This window comes from Emericellopsis atlantica (assembly GCF_019669845.1).
Source record: "Emericellopsis atlantica unplaced genomic scaffold F5Z01scaffold_25, whole genome shotgun sequence".
Lineage (NCBI taxonomy): Eukaryota > Fungi > Ascomycota > Sordariomycetes > Hypocreales > Bionectriaceae > Emericellopsis > Emericellopsis atlantica.
The window spans coordinates 64,554-84,594 of record NW_025764727.1 but is presented as its reverse complement, the minus strand read 5'-3'; the positions used below and the strand labels follow the sequence as shown (position 1 = coordinate 84,594).

Sequence of the window (20,041 nt, the reverse complement as noted above, 5' to 3'; positions counted from 1 at the left end):
TGCGTCATCGAGAAACCCACTGCATTTTCTGTCAGCGAATGATGGATAAGATGCAACGAGAACGGTCCCGCAAGCAGACATCTGATTGGATTGTCGTGGTGATTCGCTACCCGGGTCTTGAGCCACGGGGCTTCAGTCTTGCGCCGACCGCCGCCGCCGCCTGTTTCGATTAGGCATGAGATTCAGAGATCCTTACTGTATGAGGTGGCTGACCGTATCCGTAGACAGTGGGCTTTTGTCAAACGACACGGCAATCAGCATCATCGCGAGTGCCATTCTGCAACTTCGAGGCCCGGGTTCAGCAAAACCCATCGTCCACGCACACAGGAACACGGACATAAGCAAAGTTCCTACCCCACTGTACGGGCACCCACGACTCGAACCGGGACACTGCTTCCCTTCTCTCCAATCTGCTAGACGTCAGGCTATCAGTAATAATTCCCCAGCTACCAGTGCTGTCCCGCTTCTGCCTCTTGCGGCTTGCAGGCGGGGCTTTCGTCGCATTTGAGCCCCCTTCACTTTCAACCGACAAATTCATCCATCGTTACTGACGGCATTGATATCTCTTCGTACTGCCTGTCGTGCAGTCCGTCCTGTCGCGTCATCCACATTCCGCCCCGAATCTCTGAGACAGAGTGCCGTCTGGTCACCGAAAATAAGCCTGCGCCCCGAGTCATACTCGCAACTCCGACGACTGCCGTTCCTTCGAATTTCGCCAGCGCGCGTCGGACAGGACGATCAAACCGCTGGGCACAGGTCCTTCGGTCGAGTTGGCCAACGATTTCGAATTGCTGTCGTTCAGCCCACACACGCAACGCCAATCCTAGGCTGCACGTCGAGCAGGAAAGGTCGTTTCACCTCCGCAAGCTGGGCACCGTGACACCCGACCCACGACAAGCGTAGACTCATGACACGGCGTACGTACCCGACTCCTGAACGGTCCTAGTTCATATCGCAGCCTTCACATAAGGCGAGTGGCACCACATTGCAAGCTCGAATACCGAAGCGATACGGAAGGCCTTTGGCCTAATGTCGCTGTCATGGATAACTACTATCCCACCAACCAGCTGCAACGGCAGCTCTCGCACCAGCAAGTTCAGCAAGCACAGCAACAGCAGCAACAACAACACAAGACTATGCAACCTCCCGTGGGTCCCATGAATATGGGCCCCCAAGGATCAGCTATCTCCGCGGGGCCCATGGCACAGAATATGGTCAACAGCCAGCCGGCACAGGCGCGCGATACCCTTGACGAGATCATCGACGACAACCACAGCGCTATTCACAGGAAAAGGAGCCTGCCTCAGAGTTATGCCAATGGCATGCCGAATTCGAGCGGGCCGAGGCGAATGTCCTTCACAGGCCCCGGCGAAGTGATGAATTTTGCAGATGGCAATGGTGATTTGCGCGGATACCAGTTCAATCAGTCTATACCTGGAGGATACCCACACGTCAACTCGAACAACATGTCCATGGCAGGGCAAATGGGCAACTATATGAACCCTGCAGACTATGCGGCCATGTCTCCCGACCTCATGTCAAACATGATTCCGTCTACCTTTTCCAACATGAACATGAACCATTTGACGGGCGACGCTCAGGCTATGGGCATGTTCTCGGCAAATGACAACACAAACATGGGGAATCAATATGCGCCAAATCAGCTGGTCAACATGGGGAACGACTACACCATGGCCATATCTGACAGCGGGCCTCTTAGTGCTACCCCTAGCAATGCACCGCAAGGTCCCGGACCCTTGGACGATTGCGAAGACGAGGTCATGCATTCACGCCCGCCATTTACCCCCATGGACTCAAACAGAAGCCAATCCGCGGGCAACATGACTCTCGACTCCAAGCCAAGGGGAGACGGCCAAGGAGACCCCCACCAACCATCCTCTGCCACTTCTGCTTTCTCACCCCAAAAACTTCCGTCGTCGGCGAGCATGACACATCCTAGCGCCTCATCGGATCCTACGACCCCTGCGAACGGTCCGGCGCCCCCTCCCCAGGATCCGAAAGACAAGAAAACAATTTACTCTAAAAGCGGCTTCGACATGCTGAAAGCGCTGTGGCTTGTCGCAACCCGCAAAAACCCCAAGATTCATCTGGGTGCCGTCGACATGTCTTGTGCCTTTGTCGTCTGCGATGTGACAATGAACGATTGTCCCATTATATATGTGTCGGACAACTTCCAAAATTTGACTGGCTATAGTCGCCACGATATTGTGGGCCAGAATTGTCGCTTTCTCCAGGCCCCTGACGGACAAGTGGAAGCTGGAACCAAGCGTGAGTTTGTTGACGAGGGTGCAGTCTACAACCTGAAGAAGATGATTCACGAAGGTCGAGAAGTCCAACAAAGCCTGATCAACTACCGCAAGGGCGGGAAGCCGTTCCTGAATCTCCTGACCATGATCCCCATCCCATGGGACACTGACGAGATCCGATACTTCATTGGCTTCCAGATTGATTTGGTCGAATGCCCTGACGCTATTGCTTCCGGGCAGGAGCTAGGGAACGTCCAGGTCAACTACAAGCACAGCGACATTGGTCAATACATCTGGACACCACCACACTCCGGTCATCTCGAACCTGACAACGGCCAGACGCTTGGTGTGGACGATGTGTCGACCCTGTTGCAGCAGTTCAACCCCAAGGGTGTCGTGTCCGACTGGCATAAGCAATCTTGGGATAAGATGCTCTTGGAGAACACTGACGACGTGGTCCACGTGCTGTCATTGAAGGGTCTATTCTTGTACCTGTCGCCTTCCTGTAAGAGAATTTTGGAGTACGACACCACTGACCTTGTCGGCAATTCCCTGTCAACTGTCTGCCATCCTTCCGACATCGTGCCAGTCACCCGCGAGCTCAAGGACACCTCGGTCGGAAACCCGGTCAACATTGTCTTCAGAATCAGACGCAAAAACAGTGGGTATACGTGGTTCGAAAGCCACGGCTCGTTGTTCGTCGAGCAAGGGAAGGGCCGGAAATGCATTATTCTGGTTGGCCGCAAGCGACCAGTCATCGCGTTGAGTAGGCAGAGTATTGGCTCATCCGGTGGTATTGGCGACAGCGAACTATGGACCAAATTGTCGACATCGGGCATGTTCCTCTTCGTGTCGTCTAACATCAGGTCACTCCTCGATCTGCAACCCGAGGCCCTCATAGGCACTAGCATCCAGGATCTGATGCGGAAAGAATCTCGTCCCGACTTCGGCCGAGCTATCGAAAAAGCTCGTCGAGGCAGAATCGTCACCTGCAAGCATGAAGTGCAGAACAGGCGCGGGCAAGTTCTACAAGCGCAGACGACTCTGTATCCTGGTGACGCCTCGGAAGGACAGAAACCTTCATTCATGCTGGCCCAAACTAAATTGCTGAAGGCTTCCTCGCGCAGCCTCGCGCCAGCTGGAAGCACGAAATCTGGATCGGTGACGGGCAAATCCGACACTCAGCACGCACAAAATGGCTATGTATCGCAACCCGGCGGCGGCGGCCTCTTACCCGGGTCCCAAGATGCGGCACTGGCCTCAGAGGACAATATGTTTGACGAACTGAGAACGACCAAGTGTTCCAGTTGGCAATTTGAATTGCGTCAAATGGAGAAGATCAATCGCATTTTGGCAGAGGAGCTTGGCGGCCTATTGTCAAACAAGAAAAAACGTAAGAGAAGGAAAGGCGTCGGCAACATTGTCAGAGACTGTGCCAACTGTCATACACGCAACACACCGGAGTGGCGGCGTGGCCCCAGCGGGCAAAGAGATCTTTGCAACAGTTGCGGGCTTCGCTGGGCGAAACAGGTACGTTAACCTCTTATCTAGCCTGCACCACCCTGCCATTGCTAACAACTCAGACTGGACGTGTCTCTCCACGGAATTCGTCCCGGGGAGGTAATACTGTTGACTCGCAGAGCAAGAAGTCGGCTTCCCCGATTCACTCATCACCCCTACACAAGGAGCTGTCTAGCGAGACGCCCATCCGGCCTACGGCCAACGGTGATGGAGGCGTCAACCTTTCACAGCTCAGCAGCAGCAGCATGACACCCAAAGCTGCCAGCGGTGCACCCTCGGCCCATGGTGCGACCACGATGCCTCCGCCGAGCCATTCATCCATGGCCGGGGTCAACGCCGCTTCCTCGATGACGTCCATTAAGGAGGAGCGAGAATCAAGCCAGACGCGTTCATAGGGGCTTCCCTCGTCTTCTTTTTGTCTTGGGGAGTGCTGCGCCGGGGCGTCGACCAGGATTGCTTTTGATACTGGCTAAAACACATGATACCCGCTTCTCTCTTATGTCACGCCATGGCTACTCTCGGTCTCTTTCCCGACCTATCTCTATAGCGGATGCCCAGTATACGACCTTGGGTATCTAGCTTATTCTTGCTTTCACCTTTTCCTCTTCTGCAGGACGGAGCTCTCGACCACGGTCGTGCTTCAATACGCAACAAAGGTCCGGCTCGGCGTTGCGATACACGAAAAAATTAGGGCATGTTAGATGGGTTGTATTCGTAAACACGATGGAGCGTTTGTTTTTGCTGAGCGTTGGGGCCTCTGGCAGGTCTATTTTACATTTTTGGGTGGTTCTTCCTGACCTCACTGCCGACGGACGTGCCGCACAACGCAATTCGTTTGTGAGAATCGCGATACGTGTTATTGCTGACGGAATATTGGGGAAGATGCTCATGTGTAAGAGGACGACAGTGGGCGGCGATTTTTGTATTTACGATGGTGACGTCTGCTATCATGAAATATGGTGTGATAGGTGAATATGATCCAAGGTATATTATATCGCAAGCTAGTAAATACTTTGAAACTATGTTCAACTTTCATCGAATGCGGCTATAGCAGCGACACGGTTGCGGGTATAACTGAGCCCATCGACGTGTTTACCATGTTGTCTCCTACGGAAGTCCCTGGCGGTGGACTAGGTGTAGTCGAACGCTTTGGTAATGCTATATTGGGTAATTCGATTCTGAGAACTCTATGCATTTTATTTCTGGGCTTACGCTGAACTGTATATCCTTATAGTTCGTCCTTCGTGTGTGGTGGTTCCTCGAAATTGCGACTTTTCGTGTTGATATTTGCAGTTGGCTTCTTCTCACCCAATCCACGGCGTTGCCTGTCGAGGGCCGCGATCTCCTCGTCATATACTGTCCACTCTGGAACCTGCCGCCTTGCCCGATCAAGCTTGGGCTCCTTCGTCTCGGGATTGTTGCACAGGTCGATTGTCCTCGCGCTGGCGAGACTCTCGTCCGAGCACCAGGTTTCGCACCATAGCCACTCTTGGGGAAGGCTGTGGATCGGGATCTGAAATTGCATGTTGTTGGGCAAGTCTTGGTCAAGATTCGATAAACTGTTCGGGTCGGCAGACAATGTGTGGTATTGCTGGCGCAATCTGTCGCCAGCGGCGAGTTCGCGAAAGCGACCAAGGTCGACAACGTACAGCGCCGAAATGTGGTAAGGCAGCCCTCGAAGAAAGTTGGCCCAGTAGCCTTGCTTCCAGAACCGGAAGCCTTCCATTTCGGTGCGTGAGTCACACATGGGCGTGAAGCCGTACGGCGCCCCTTCCAAGTCGTGGTTGACGAGGTCAATCATATCGGTACGGACGATCTGGTCAGCATCCACGAAGATGACCTTGTCGAGTGAGAGCGGGAAGAGAACATCCAGGAACAGGATTTTGTAGCCCCAGATTTCGCGCTGTTTCTCTTTCTGATGCCGGAGCCAGTGCGGCCATTTGTAGGTCACCATCTCATACTGGAAGCCGTACTCGTGGGCGAGATGAGGGATGAAATCCTTGAACTCTGGTGACAGGAATTGTTCAATGAACCAAAACTTGACAGTGTGCTTGGTGTTGCGCATGACCGATACCATCATGATGTTCAGCATCCGTTCGTACAAATGCCCACTGGCAACCGAGAAAATATTGATCTCGGCATGCTCCTGATTGGAATTCGACGCCTTCTTCGATATACCGCCAAACCAACTTTCGGCCAGCTTGAGCCCTTTGGAGATGACACTGTCTTCAACCTCCGCCTCATCGTCAGCGAGTACATTCATTGTTTCCATGCCAGCGTTGCGTCGCAAGCGTGGATATAATGTCGTGCCCTGAAAGTCCATCACGGCAACGTGGGTGCCTTCATCTCCAGGCGCAGCTTCCCAACCACGTGTGCCCAGGCTGTCGATAGTGAAAATATCTGCACTTCTTCCCTCTTTTAGTTTGATGGCGTAGTAGCCTGGGTTGGCCTTGAATTGGAAGTACCCAAGATTGGCCATGATAATGGTATCTGTCAGGCTCGACTGCGCGTCTGTGCCCAGAACCAACTGCGCTCCCTTTGGAGGCGCTCCTCTGGCTTCTCGGGAGTGTCCCTCAATCAGGATGTTTTCCAACTCGTAGAGCGCTTCAACATCGCCATTGACAGAGCTGAGTTTGATATTGTCTAGGTCGTGTACGCACGCTTTCGGAGCAACAAGCCACGCCGGGGGCACATGCATGGCGGTTGTCAACAGAGTATCTGACGGCAGGCCTTTGAAGGTTGCGTTGATGGGCTTCAGCCGCCCAGCCTCATCGAAAGAGGGCTTCGGTTGGAGAGCATATCTGAAGAATCGCTTCACCGGCAGCTCTTCGATCTTCTCTTTGGGATTCATGAAGAGCTTCAGATAGACACCGTCGAGCTGTGACAAGGTTTCCAGGATAGGAGCCCATTGCTGCCCTTGCTCGCTGAGCGGGTTTAGCAGGCCCACCAGGTGAACACTTGCAGTGTCGGGGTCGCCCGTCTCAATAGCCGTGTGCTTGGACGCCCATTCGTCATACAAGGTCGAACGAACTGTGGGAGCAGAGTCGAATATCCCCTCGGGCAGGTCCGAGATCGTGGACAGTGCGGTCAGAGACGTCACCTTCGCTGCCGCCAGTGGTTCGGTTAGCTTGTCCTGTAGACCCAAGTCTTTGAGTGCCTCATACACCGGCTGCAAGCGAGTCTTCTTCTCGAATTCAAACAGTTGCCCAAAGTCCGCTTGAACGAACAAGTCGTCTTCCGCAATGGGGCCGATAAGCCGGCCATTGAACAGTAATGCCTGCTTACCATGCGGCAGCTGCACCTCGTCCAGGAAGTTTTGGAGGGCCATGTTGAAGGCAGGGTTGTCTTCAACGTCCCCGACCGTGTCAAGAGCCTCAGCGAGCGTTTCTTGCTCGCCCAACTTTTCCAGCCTCGTCTTGCACAGCGCGCTATTTACCTTGTAGGCTGTCGATGTGAGATGGTGATTAGGAACAACATCCAGACGAACGCCAGGGTTCTCGCGCTGGAAGCCTAGCGCCGCTACTAGAAGCTGCTGCCCATGTTGGGTGGACAAGTCCGCAATGACGGTGAGCAACGCCCAGTCCTCTTGGCTTGATCCTTTTTGAGGGTGAAGCACAGCAATGTGGTCAAAAAGACCCGCATGTGTGGTGTAGATCTTACTGACGTCTAGGACTTTCAATGACTTTTCGTCCTCGGGGGCAATGTAGGTATTGCGAGTCACAGCAGCATCCTCCAATAATTGACCCGCTAGCCAAGCAGTCTCGGCGATGGTGCCCTGGAATAATCCCATCTGGAGGACTTGCAAACCTTCAAACAACTTCAGGCTGGCCGCTTGCATCCAATTCCTCTCGCGCGGTATCGCAAAGCCGTCGACGAAGATGGATCGAGTCTGGCCATTGGCACTGAGCCGTCGAAGCCAATGACGTGCTGACTCGATGTGTTGGTCATACTCCTTGGAAGAGAGTACATCGCCAAGGACTTTTGAGTCATCGCCAACGGGTGGCTTTTGGTCCATAGTTGCCAAGAGGGCTTGTGTATCGGTGTCAAAACGACCGGCCTTCAAGGCTTCCGCGAAAGCTTCGCCTCCTTCTTCGCCTGTCATGTAGTAGCCCACCTTAGCCCTTGCAATGGCATCAGCATTAGGCGTCAATGGTACCAGACCGAATCGAACAGGCAGACCCCGCTCCATCAGACTCAGCACCTGCTTGATGACCTCGAGGTCATTTGTATCACCAAGATCCACAGGCAGCACTATGTGGAAGATGTTCAGTCCTATTGGCGGGAGCTGTCCTGGATATGTCCGTTGAAGCAACGATCTTGCGGATTTCGGGTACTTGGTGTATCGTTCGTCTTTCTCCAAGTCGTTCAGCCAGATGATGGCCTGGCCATCTTCCGTCCTATCCGTCCAGTCATACCTGGGACTGCCGGTCTCCGATTTGGAAGCGGCCACGGCCTTGTGGCCTATCAACGCGACCGCCTCACTACCAGTAAAGCCAAGATCGCGGACACCGCGGAGAAGCTTACGTTCTTTGCGGGTCATCTCCACCAAGTTGAACGGCTCGATTTGTCTCTCGATGAGCTGAACACCATTCATCCACAGATAGTTTGCACCTGGGGCAACTAGTTTCTGTCGGTTACTTCTGTGCTCCTTGGCGAAGGCATCGGAGCTCTCCTTGGTGGCGATAAGTGCTGCGAATTTGGGAATATCTTGTGTGAGTCTAACAAGGTTCTTCAATGGCTGGTCGCTCTCGACGATGAATGTCGCAGCCTTGAGCCCTAATTCCGCCAGTTCTGACGTAGAAAGTGGCTTCACATCTGTGATGTCGTCTTCTTCTTCAAAGGTAGTCCCAGCGGTCAGTCGTTCTTGAGACCCGACGCGCTGTGACTCTCGATCATCAATGACAATGTAGTCGGTTCTTTTCAGCGCGAGTTCCACCCCGTATCCGCTGACCGGCAACGGTTCGTGGCTGGCGTTTGGACTGCGACGATACCGCAACTTGTACCTCAAGGCTCCGTCGTACGCTGCAATCGAAAGCATGGTATGGAATGCCCCGAAAGACTCGGAGGTTGGATCCGCATACAGGACTATGTCTTCACCAGCTCCCACTGGGCGGTCGAAAGGCAGGTCGATATTGCCCAGGTCAATCCTATTCTCAGACATCGGTTTGTTCAATGTGGGACTGCAATACTGGTGCCCTTTAAACAAGACGAGGTTGGGGCACCCTTCCCAGGCGCCTATAACGGGCGCAACAGTCGTCTCGAAGTATTGGTAGTGGGCCTCAATGCGCGGCGAGGCGGATCGTAGAGACAGTGCCATGTCAAAGGTCGACAGAGCATCAGGACCGGAAACGTGCCCTTCATCTTGCAGGAGTTGCACGAATGCTTGATACACAGCCTCCTCCGTGGTAAAATGTTCAAAACGTCGACTGGCAACTTGATCGAAGAGCGGAAAGTAACTGCTTGCATTTTCAGACGCAGCGGTCTCGATGAGCTCCAACAGGAAGGGAGCCGCAGGGAAGGCCGCTTGCATGCCGATGTTCACACTTGAGCTCGCCATAACTGCTGCTGAGCTGGCCAGGACCAGCCTGAGGCCCCAGGATATTGATGGCGGAAAGGTCATGTTGTCGGTTGGTGTGCCTGTTCTGTGTCTGCGATGGACCCGTGTCTCTCTCTGGCTCTCTGCACCGTAGGGCTGTCACGCAGCGCGGCAAGTAGAGGGTCCAGGCATGCGATTTCGGGCGAGGGAACTGCTTCGACTGAGTGGCAGTAGTTCAGCTAGATATTCTGCGCGAGGTCCAAAATCTCGCCAATGCTCCCTTACCGGATAGTAGGCACAACCAACATGGAATGGCCCTGGCTGGTGCCACCTTGCATCGACAGCTCGACGAAGCTCACTCGAGGCTCGAATGGGCTTAGCGCAATGACGTCCAGGGGTTCATAGCCGGCAGAATTTTGGACTGTTGGTGGGGTGTGACCCAAGAAAGCAGGCGGTGGAAGCTCTTCCTGACGGAATAAGGTTCCACCGACAACCTCCCAGCTGGAAGCTGGTGCTAGGCGACTGGACCGAAGGACACGATGCGCAACTGAACAGGAGGCGGACAGGCCACCCCATGAAACTCCACCACGCCCAACACCTAACACTCCAACGATACGGGCTGCATTGCTGGTCAATTTGCACACTGTGAAGACTCGGGCAGATTGACCGTCCTTTGCCAGCGAAGCTCTGCTCTGTTTTTCGACCTGCCTGGTACTTTGATGTGAGAAGCTGCGGCTTCACCTCCCCGCCAAGATGCAGTCCTCTCCTGGCATGCTCACAAAGGTGCGAGGAGCTTCAACTTCCCGTACTGAATCATTGCTGATCTCTGCTACAGTTCGAATCCAAGTCGTCGAGAGCGAAAGGCATTGCCTTCCACCCCAAGCGGTATGTCGACTGTTTATCTCCAACGCGAACCAACCATCGAAGTTCGGCCAGCTGACATTTGGCTTGTAATCAGACCATGGATTCTCGTATCTCTACACTCGTCGACTATCCAGCTTTGGGACTATCGAATGGGCACATTGATTGACAGATTCGAGGAACATGATGGCCCAGTTCGAGGCATTGACTTCCACAAAACACAGCCCCTGTTCGTCTCTGGCGGTGACGATTACAAGATCAAGGTCTGGTCTTACCAGACGCGCCGCTGCCTCTTCACCCTGAATGGCCATCTCGACTATATCCGAACAGTCTTCTTCCACCACGAGCTGCCATGGATCCTCTCAGCGTCAGACGACCAGACTATCCGCATCTGGAACTGGCAAAATCGATCTCTGAGTACGTCAGGCGTCTCTATGACATTGACATCACGGCTAATAACAATGTAGTCTGCACAATGACTGGCCACAATCACTACGCTATGTGCGCACAGTTCCATCCCAAGGAAGACCTCGTAGTCTCCGCCTCGCTCGATCAATCCGTCCGCGTGTGGGATATTTCTGGTCTGCGGAAGAAGCACTCGGCCCCGACTTCCATGAGTTTCGAAGACCAAATCGCTCGTCAAAATCAGAACCAGACGGACATGTTTGGCAACACGGACGCCGTCGTCAAGTTCGTGCTCGAGGGTCACGATCGGGGCGTGAACTGGGTCGCATTCCATCCTACCATGCCTCTCATCGCCTCGGCCGGTGACGATCGCCTTGTCAAACTGTGGAGAATGAGCGAGACGAAGGCTTGGGAGGTCGATACCTGCCGAGGCCACTTCCAGAACGCGGAAGGATGTTTATTCCATCCCCACCAGGACTTGATCCTCTCCTGTGGTGAAGATAAGACGATCAGGGTGTGGGATCTCAACAAGCGCACGGCCGTTCAGTCGTTCAAAAGGGAGAGCGACCGTTTCTGGGTGATTGCGGCTCATCCAGAGATCAATTTGTTCGCCGCGGGTCATGACAATGGTGTCATGGTCTTCAAATTGGAGCGTGAACGACCCGCATCTGCTACGCACCTCAACCAGCTGTTTTACATCACAAAGGAGAAGACTGTCAAGTCATATGACTTCCAGAAGAACGTGGAGAGCCCCACGCTACTGTCGCTCAAGAAGCTTGGCAGCCCGTGGGTTACTCCGAGGACACTCTCTTACAACCCTGCGGAAAAGTCCGTCTTGGTCATCTCCCCCGCTGACGGTGGCACATATGAGCTCGTGAATCTCCCCAAGGACGGTTCCGGTGCTATCGAACCTACTGAAACGAAGAGGGGATCTGGTAACTCGGCCATCTTCGTGGCGCGTAACCGGTTTGCCGTCCTCAACACAAGTAGCCAAGTCATCGATATCAAGGACCTGTCCAACAACATCACTCGATCCTTCAAGCCGCCGGCTGGCACCACGGACATCTACTTCGGAGGAACTGGAAACCTTCTCATCATCACACCTACCGCGGTCCACCTGTACGACATTCAGCAGAAGAAGAGCACCGCCGAGTTGTCTGTCAACGGGGTCAAATACGTTGTCTGGTCAAACGATGGCCTCTACGCCGCTCTGCTCAGCAAGCACAACGTGACAATTGTCACCAAGACGCTTGAGCAGGTTAGCACCCTCCACGAAACCATTCGGATCAAGAGCGCCACATGGGATGATGCCGGTGTTCTCCTGTACTCCACGTTGAACCACGTCAAGTATACTCTACTCAATGGTGACAATGGCATTGTCCGTACTCTGGACCAGACGGTCTACCTAGTCCGAGTAAAGGGCCGCAACGTCTACTGTCTGGATCGGTCTGCGAAACCAAGAGTTTTGCAGGTTGATCCTACTGAGTACCGCTTTAAGCTTGCGCTTGTTAAGCGGAACTATGAGGAGATGCTCCACATCATCCAGAATTCCAGCCTTGTTGGTCAGTCAATCATCTCCTACCTGCAAAAGAAGGGCTACCCGGAGATTGCCCTGCAATTCGTGCAGGATCCTACCACACGATTTGATCTCGCCATTGAGTGTGGCAACCTGGAGGTTGCTTCGGAAATGGCACAAGAGCTGGACCGACCGAAATTTTGGACCAGACTGGGCATGGAAGCCCTGTCACACGGCAACCACAAGATTGTGGAAATAAGCTACCAGAAGCTCAAGCAGTTTGACAAGCTTTCCTTCCTCTATCTCGCCACTGGAGACCACTCGAAGCTGGCTAGGATGGCCAAAATTGCCGAGCACCGTGGAGACTTTACTTCCCGGTTCCAGAACGCAGTGTATCTCGGCGAGGTGGAGGACAGGATTCAAATGTTCAAGGAGATCGACTTGTATCCTCTGGCGTACATGACCGCAAAGTCTCATGGCCTTGATGAGGAGTGCCAGGCGATTCTTGAGGCTACGGGTCTGACTGAAGAGGAGGTCACCATGCCAACGATCGGTGCTCCGCTCAGCCCTTGCAAGCCAATTGTCCCTACCCACAAGGCGAATTGGCCAACCAAGGCTGGCTCACAGTCAGTGTTTGAAAAGGCGCTCATGGGCCAGGTTGAGGGCTTGTCTTTGGAGGATCAGCCAGCGGCCGACCTGATGGACATCAATGACGATGCGGCTGACGAGTCGGCTGCGAAGCGGAACGGTGGCCTCCTTGGCGAAGATGATGAAGACGTCGCAGGTTGGGACATGGGCGAGGATGTCATTCCGGAAGTCGAGGGAGATTTCGTCAACGTCGACAGTGCAGATGCCGGTGGTGCAGGTGGCAGCGAAGCAGATCTCTGGGCGCGCAACTCGCCTTTGGCTGCTGACCATGTTGCCGGCGGCTCATTCGAATCCGCCATGCAATTGCTGAGTCGCCAGGTCGGTGCCGTGCAGTTCGCGCCGCTCAAGCCCCGCTTCCTGGAGATATACCAAGCTTCAAAGACGTACCTACCCGCATCAGCAGGCTTGCCTCCTCTGGTCAACTATGTCCGTCGCACGCTCGATGAGACCAACCCGCGCGAGGTTCTGCCTCTGATCCCACGCGACTTGGAACACCTTGCTACTGACGACCTCCAGCGCGGTTACGGGTCAATGAAGTCCAACAAGCTTGAGGCTGGTATCAACATCTTCAGAGGCATTCTCCATGCTATCCTTGTCAACGCTGTTTCTGGCGAGGACGAGGTCGCCGAGGCGAAGAAGCTCATTGCCTCCGCAAGCGAGTATGTGGTTGCTATGGGCATTGAGCTCGCTCGGAGGGAGCTCGGGGCAACAGATGATGTTGCCAAGGACCCGGCTGCCCTGAAGAGGAGTCTTGAGTTGTCGGCCTACTTCACCATACCCAAGATTGAGGTTCCTCACCGCCAGCTCACCCTCATGAGTGCAATGCAACAAGCATACATAAACAAGAACTACAACTCCGCCCTCAGCTTCGCAAACAGGATCCTTGCGAACGGCGGATCCAGGATGCCTATTGAAAGGGTGGGTCACACAAGCGCAGATACACCGATGCTCAATTTGCTAACAATTTCTTCCTAGGCCAACAAGATGAAGGCTCAGTGCGAGCGCAACCCAAGCGATGCGATAGAGATTGACTTTGATCAACACGCTGAGTTTGAGATTTGCGCCGCTAGCCACACGCCGATCTACAGCGGCGACTCATTCGAGGAGTGCGCCTTTGACGGGTCGAAATACCACTCCAAGTTCAAGGGCGGTGTGTGCCGTGTGTGTCAGGTCTGCGAGATTGGCAAGCGTGGAAGCGGGCTGAAGTTGTTCGCGTAATTCGTTATGATGATGACAAGGAGTTGATATATGGTTAGAAAGGGGATGGATGGATTTCAGCACCATTTGCAAAATAGGGCTGGCTGTAGAAAAGAAAAAAACGGTCTACGAATAGACACAGTCACAACTACTATCAAGTCCATGGCGAGTTTTCGAGTGACACTGGGTGCTATTCCTCTATGCTTGCCAAACGCCGACCGTCATTAGTCTGATTACACAATCGTCTCAAGCTCGCGCGCGTAGCCCAGAGCATTCTCTATCACCATCTGGCTCATCTCCTTGGTGTGCGTGCCATCCTCGCCCTCGGTGGCATCGGGGAAGAAGATGCTGCCGTCCCTGACTATCCACCCCCTGTGTTGAGCGAATGAGATGACGTCGCCCTCCGAGTCGAGGAAGAGGAGTGACTTGGTCGAGCTGATGGGCAGGCTTGGGTACGCACGCTCGCTGCTGCTGGCGATCTCGGAGCGGATCTGGTTCTTCAAGATCTGCAACATTGGTTAGTTCTGCTCCCTTCTAAAAGTTCAGTTGGGGGGCCCGTGGCCAACTTGCCTCTGAAAAGACACTGTACTCGTCGCACGGCACTTCGCTGCTCTTCATGGCCTTCCACACGCGATCGTAGCTGCCCTCCATCAGCCACCTCTCCAGGCGGATCGGGTAGCCCAGGTATTTGTCGCCCTCGACGTCACCACCTCCTCCCTCGCGGTTGGCCAGGCTCTCCAGCTCGGAGTGGAATTCTGCGTAGCGGCCCTGTGTGAGGAGCAGCAGCAGGCTCAGACCGGTGACCTTGTTCCTCTCCGACAGGTTGGGGGGGAGCCGTGACGAGGGCAGCTCGTAGAAGGGCTGGAGTTGCTGGACGTAGCGGGTGAAGGCCTCCGGGTTGCGGGCGCGGATGGCGAAGAGGGCGCCCTGTTCGTAGGTCTCGCGTGCGAGGGCAAGGGTGGACTGCGGTACGGCAGCGTTGGGCGTGAGGGCTTTGAGGTTGAGCAGTGCGATTTTGGCTTTGGAGAGGAGCGTGTTCGCATCGCTGTAGCTCATAGAGGGGGATTTCTTGAGCTGTGCGACGATCTGGGAGAGATTGCGTTCAGCCATGGCGGCGGATGATGGATATCTTTCCGTACGTTGTCGAATCTGGACGTTGAGCGAGGCGAGATGCTGAGAGAGTGGGTGTGGTGATTGTGGTCGCTGTTCTGTTGTGATGAGGCCGTCAGTGTTTAGATCCGACCACTAATGGTACAAGGTATTGAGCTCGACCAGGCTGAGGATTGCTGACGCAGTTGCAGCCGCCGTCGGGTGATGTGGGGCATGTCGGAAGCGGAGCGTTGTTGATCCATTTAAGTTGCACCACGGTCCACGGCAGATGCACTCCAAACCGCGTATGGAGTTGAGTGCTAATAGCTACAAGCCTCATCACAATTCACTTGTTCATGACGTCGTGGACGCCGTCTGTCTTTCTTTCTTTGGCTGTTCTGCACGTGAGAAATAATCTGTTTTACGGTGGCCTGGGGTCATCAGTCATTGTCGTCTTCCATTCCACATGCAAACGTAATTTCAGAAGAGTCGTAGGGCGGCACGTAGTCGAAGGTAATTCAAACAAAAATCATGACCAAGTTAGTCCCAAAGTCCAAGGTCAGAGATTTAACCTTTCGAAAATCCCTGCCTCTATCTCAGCCCCGAGACAGCCATGGTATTGATATTGCAAGCAGCGTGACCTCTCCTCGTAAGTTCTCTTCCGGGTAGGCATGTTGAGTCGGAGCAAGAAGGATGCCGGTATTATAAGGTATTTTTAGGCTGCACCGCCACTGCCAGCTGGACAGCCACGGCGCACCCCGTAATACTTACCCCTCCACGAGGCTCATACGCGCCTTGGCCATCAACCGAGTCGTCTAATTATTGTTGTTACTGGTACTTCTCCTGGGGCAGTTAGATTAAAACTACTCCTTCAGGATAGCCTATTTATGCCTACTTCAGATCTTCCTCACCTCTGCGGCTGCGCACTGCCTCTTATGGTCCAGTGACGCCAGAGCCATAACTTTCCTGCAGCTTCCTGGTCCCGTCAACCTCAGGTCCTCTTCCTCATCAACCAAGCGGACTGCGAGGACAGTATCAGCTGCTTGCTTCCCAGCTGGCCCTCGCTCTCGTCGGCGTGCGGAGCGAATTCTATCACCAATTGCTCCATCCAACACCGCACAGCCAGAGACCAGCGCTTCCAGCGGCTTGGAACCCATATTTACCGCCTCGCTTCAGTCACTTGCTCGTCTGCTCGACCTTGCGGGCAGACCAACAACTCAATTCATTTGGCCAGCCAGCACGCCCCGCCATCGCTATGCCGCCCCCATCAGACGTGGGCGCGACCTTTGTCCCAGGCGGCTGGGACGATTACTACATGCCTGAGGTTGTCGCGCCCTCTCCACAAAGGTAAGTGAGGTTTCTCGTCCATGTCTCTGTCAGTCCCGCCAAGGACGCCGCCTAGCCTGCGCGACGCTTCTTCTCTTGCGCTGCTGCTGCTGCGCTGTGTGCGTCGTCGTGATCATTCAGTAACCAGCTTGCCCTGTGCTAGAAGGCACCCAAAGTGCGTCGCTTGAGGGGCTGTTATGAGTACCACCAACGCATAAATCACCTACGTACCTCGCGTCCCCTTCGGGTTCGGATCCCTCAGTCGGATCTTGGAAGTGGGGCAGCATTTGCTGACATTGCGCGCTTGCGTCCCTGCTTTACAGAGTGACGCCGCAGGTTCCTCAGAACATGCAAGAAGATCTTCAGCGCATGGAGCTCGAAGCACGAGAAGTCAACCGACCCGACACCGACGCCACTGCAGCCGCGAGGCACACACGAGAACCGTCGCTCTCCACGTGGGTGCAGCCCAGCAGCGACACGACCCCTCACCCACAACAGCAACAACAACAACAGCGACACGCGCCCTCGTCGACCGCCCGATCCGCGGACACCGCGTTTGAGAGCTACCACAAGTCTGACTCCGTGGCCATGTCGGAGGGCGCCGGGCCCTCGTTCTCACCCTTTCCCAAGGTCAAAGGCGACAACGTGCCTCCGTCTGACGAAGACAAGGAGGATATTCTCTGGAATGCGCGTCAGCATGTCTTAGGCTCCCAGAATGTGTCGATGCAGATCACATGGGCCCGAGATGTGCTAAACTGGGCCGAGATCTGCATGGAAGCCGCCGCTCGCGAAAACCCCGATAAGCCTAGGCCCTCGACCCCGCGTAAAGAGCATGAGCTCCGAGTCGACGCTCTCAATATCATCACGTACCTAGCCGGCCAGGAGCACCCGGCAGCCCTGTACATCCGAGCGAAATGGCTCGAATTTGGCAAGTTTGGGAACCGCGTCGACAAGCGGGAGGCCTACAGTGGCTACAAGCGAGCAGCCGAGCTGGGCAACTCCCGTTCCGAATATCGCATGGGCATGCTGTTTGAGCAGTCCAACGACACATCCAAAGCGAAGGAGCACTACTACAAGGGCCTCGGGTTGTCGGACTCGGCATCGCTGTATCGTCTGGGTATGATGAGTCTTCTCGGCCAGCTTGGCGAGGTGAAGGATTATAGCACTGGACTCGAGAGGATCAAGGCAGCTGCTGACAGCGCTGACGAGGACTCACCGCAGGGTGCCTTCGTCTACGGCATGCTTGTTGGCAGAGAGCTTCCCGACATCTACGTCCCGGATTCCATGTTGCCAGCCGATCCCAAGACCGCGTTTGTCTACATTGAGAAGTCAGCGTATCTCGGCTTCGCCAAGGCACAGCATAAGATGGGCCAGGCTTACGAACTTTGCCAGTTCGGCTGCGACTTTAAGCCCTCCTACTCGCTACACTACTATGGCTTGGCCGCCAATCAGGGCAATGCCGAAGCCGCCCTGGGCGTGAGCCGATGGTTTCTCTTTGGTTATGAAGGCGTTTTCAAGAAGAACGAGGAGCTCGCGTACAAGTACGCCCAGCGTGCGGCCGCGCAAAAGCTGCCGACGGCTGAGTTCGCCATGGGTTACTACAGCGAGATTGGAATCTACATCGACAAGAGTGTTTCGGAAGCGCAGAGATGGTACCAGCTCGCTGCGGAGCATGGCAACACCGACGCACTTGGTCGACTGGAATCGCTAGAACAGGATCAAACCCTGTCAAAGCAAGACCACGAAACGACAACTCTAACAAGAATCAAGTCACAGCATGGCTCGCAGAGGGGGAAGCGACCAGATCGTTTCAAACAAGCGCAGCAAATGCCGACGCTAAGTGAAGACTCGCGCGGGCATCCTAAGCCACTCAAGCTCGATGGCCACGGCCCCTCGCCAGGCGTGTCGCCTCAGCCTTCTCCCGGCTTACGCCCGACTGTTGTCAACGATCCGGCGGCGTTCCCCGACCCGTCCAGAGCCTCGGTCGTCGTCCCAGTGGCCGGCGACCGACCATCTGCTTTCAACGTGCGCCTTGACGGCCAGCAGCCACAACATCAGTTGCCGCTGAGGCCACATTCGGCAGCTCCCTACCCAGAAGATGAAAGAGGCTACCCGCAGGGCGGCTTACGGCCAAAGTCCGCGGCGCCGTATCCAGAGGACGACATGCGCGGGCAGGGGCTGCCTGGAGGTCGCCCTGCCCACGGTCAAGGCCCCTCCGCGGACCGAACAAGCAGCGCATTTGGTATCAATACTCAAGGCCAAGGGGGTCGTCCAATGCCTACTTCACAAACCATGGGCAATCTGCATCCAGCGCCACGCCAGCCCCATCCCGACCCGCGCGGTAGAATCGTGTCGGCGAGCCATGGTCCAGCCGGCTACCGGCAGCCAAGTCCTGGTCCAGCCAGCCCGACGGGTGGTCGCCATCCGAGGGACCACTATGGCCGCCCGCCCTCTGCGGCACCCTACCCCCAGCAACAGCCTGGAGGGAGACCAACTCCCGGACCCATTCCGCCTCCCGGAGCAACTCCTGGCCGTGGTAGTGGTCCTGACCCTCGATATTCCCAACCACCACCTCAGCAGGGCTACGGCCGCCCTGACCCACGGATTCAGCATCCGCCGCAGCAGAGGATATCCCGTCCTCCCACAGAAACAGGCCGTCCCCCGACAGGGCACTCGGGGCCTGGCCCCATTCCCCCTCACATGGCTGGCGCAGGGGGCCCTGGGAGGGTTGGAAGCGCTCCTCCTGGGCAACACATGTCTCGACCCGAGCCAAAGACCAGTCCGATCCCAAGCCCTTCACCGTCAGCGCCGTCCGTAGCATCAGCGCCGGCTAAGCCTGCCAAGCAGCCCTCAAAGGGACCTGCTACATTTGAGGATATGGGCATCCCTCAAGGGAAGCAGGAGGGCGATTGCGTAAGTCTCGTGTGAAATTGAAGTCTCTTCATTGTGCTGACCGTGCGCAGGTGGTTATGTAAAAATGCGGTAGGCCAAGTCTATTCGATAGGTAAGAAGCGTACATACATGAAGACTGGACCGCTTAGATGGTCCGGTGAACTAGAGGGAACTGCATAGGTTGGAAACTGCATGGAGGAATGGTGTTTGCTGATGATGCAATGGCTGGACATGTTGAGGTTCTAAACAGCTACCTGCTATTTCTCCGACCCGCGATTTCGTTGCATACTATTTAGTTAGCCGGCTGCATATTTGACTCATAGAGAGGTGGAGGTACATTTCTTTGCAATTGATTTGGGCAGGTATCCTAGTCCAGCTAGCGGGAGTTGCTGTCACGGTTCAATTGCCTTGCGCCTGTTTGTGCCACGCATTATCTGAACGAGGTTGATCTGTTCACCTTTCGATATCAGAACACCCGATCTGTCGAACTGTTAGATGGCTGGCAGTTGCTCCTAATGTACGTATCGCGCGCATGCAATGCTGGAGTTGTTAATGTACCTTAACCATTACTGGCAGGAAGATACGCCCCCTTTCGTTTGCCTTGAATTCACAGGATCACATAGAGATGGAGGGTTTTGGTTTGATCTCTCGTCTTCAGCATAGTAACCATGCTGGCCAAGCGATGAGCTGGACTCTTATGAATTTAACTGACATGAACCCCAGGTAACGCCAAATCTTGTCTATCCTGTCATATCTCATACCGTCCAGCGGCTTTCATCGTCG

At 54.9% G+C, this 20,041-nt stretch overlaps 6 protein-coding genes across 6 annotated transcripts; 4 read left to right on the top strand and 2 right to left on the bottom strand.

The window, feature by feature from the left end:
• Window positions 1-774: 774 nt before the first annotated feature.
• Window positions 775-4,273, top strand: F5Z01DRAFT_260560 (blue light photoreceptor BLR1). Its single transcript, XM_046258582.1, has 2 exons — window positions 775-3,797; window positions 3,851-4,273. The coding sequence occupies exons 1-2, from the start codon at window positions 1,041-1,043 to the stop codon at window positions 4,181-4,183; spliced, it is 3,090 nt and encodes a 1,029-aa protein (XP_046115599.1). The 5' UTR covers window positions 775-1,040; the 3' UTR covers window positions 4,184-4,273.
• A 515-nt stretch (window positions 4,274-4,788) lies between these two features.
• Window positions 4,789-9,719, bottom strand: F5Z01DRAFT_662624 (UDP-glucose:glycoprotein glucosyltransferase-domain-containing protein). The gene has a single exon (XM_046263967.1). The coding sequence runs from the start codon at window positions 9,406-9,408 to the stop codon at window positions 5,017-5,019; it is 4,392 nt and encodes a 1,463-aa protein (XP_046115598.1). The 5' UTR covers window positions 9,409-9,719; the 3' UTR covers window positions 4,789-5,016.
• A 158-nt stretch (window positions 9,720-9,877) lies between these two features.
• On the top strand, window positions 9,878-14,114 carry F5Z01DRAFT_662623 (coatomer WD associated region-domain-containing protein). Its single transcript, XM_046263966.1, has 5 exons — window positions 9,878-10,107; window positions 10,160-10,209; window positions 10,283-10,602; window positions 10,653-13,672; window positions 13,730-14,114. The coding sequence occupies exons 1-5, from the start codon at window positions 10,078-10,080 to the stop codon at window positions 13,970-13,972; spliced, it is 3,663 nt and encodes a 1,220-aa protein (XP_046115597.1). The 5' UTR covers window positions 9,878-10,077; the 3' UTR covers window positions 13,973-14,114.
• F5Z01DRAFT_662619 (SAC3/GANP/Nin1/mts3/eIF-3 p25 family-domain-containing protein) lies at window positions 14,115-15,246 on the bottom strand. The gene is made up of 2 exons (XM_046263965.1): window positions 14,522-15,246; window positions 14,115-14,457 (listed from the first exon to the last, which is right to left on the bottom strand). Exons 1-2 carry the CDS (start codon window positions 15,059-15,061, stop codon window positions 14,185-14,187), a joined length of 813 nt encoding a protein of 270 aa, XP_046115596.1. The 5' UTR covers window positions 15,062-15,246; the 3' UTR covers window positions 14,115-14,184.
• F5Z01DRAFT_662618 (uncharacterized protein) lies at window positions 15,247-15,726 on the top strand. The gene has a single exon (XM_046263964.1). The coding sequence runs from the start codon at window positions 15,397-15,399 to the stop codon at window positions 15,661-15,663; it is 267 nt and encodes an 88-aa protein (XP_046115595.1). The 5' UTR covers window positions 15,247-15,396; the 3' UTR covers window positions 15,664-15,726.
• A 415-nt stretch (window positions 15,727-16,141) lies between these two features.
• On the top strand, window positions 16,142-19,754 carry F5Z01DRAFT_260432 (putative chitin synthase activator). The gene is made up of 3 exons (XM_046258581.1): window positions 16,142-16,387; window positions 16,690-19,279; window positions 19,330-19,754. The coding sequence occupies exons 1-3, from the start codon at window positions 16,296-16,298 to the stop codon at window positions 19,339-19,341; spliced, it is 2,694 nt and encodes an 897-aa protein (XP_046115594.1). The 5' UTR covers window positions 16,142-16,295; the 3' UTR covers window positions 19,342-19,754.
• The last annotated feature ends 287 nt before the right edge of the window (window positions 19,755-20,041 follow it).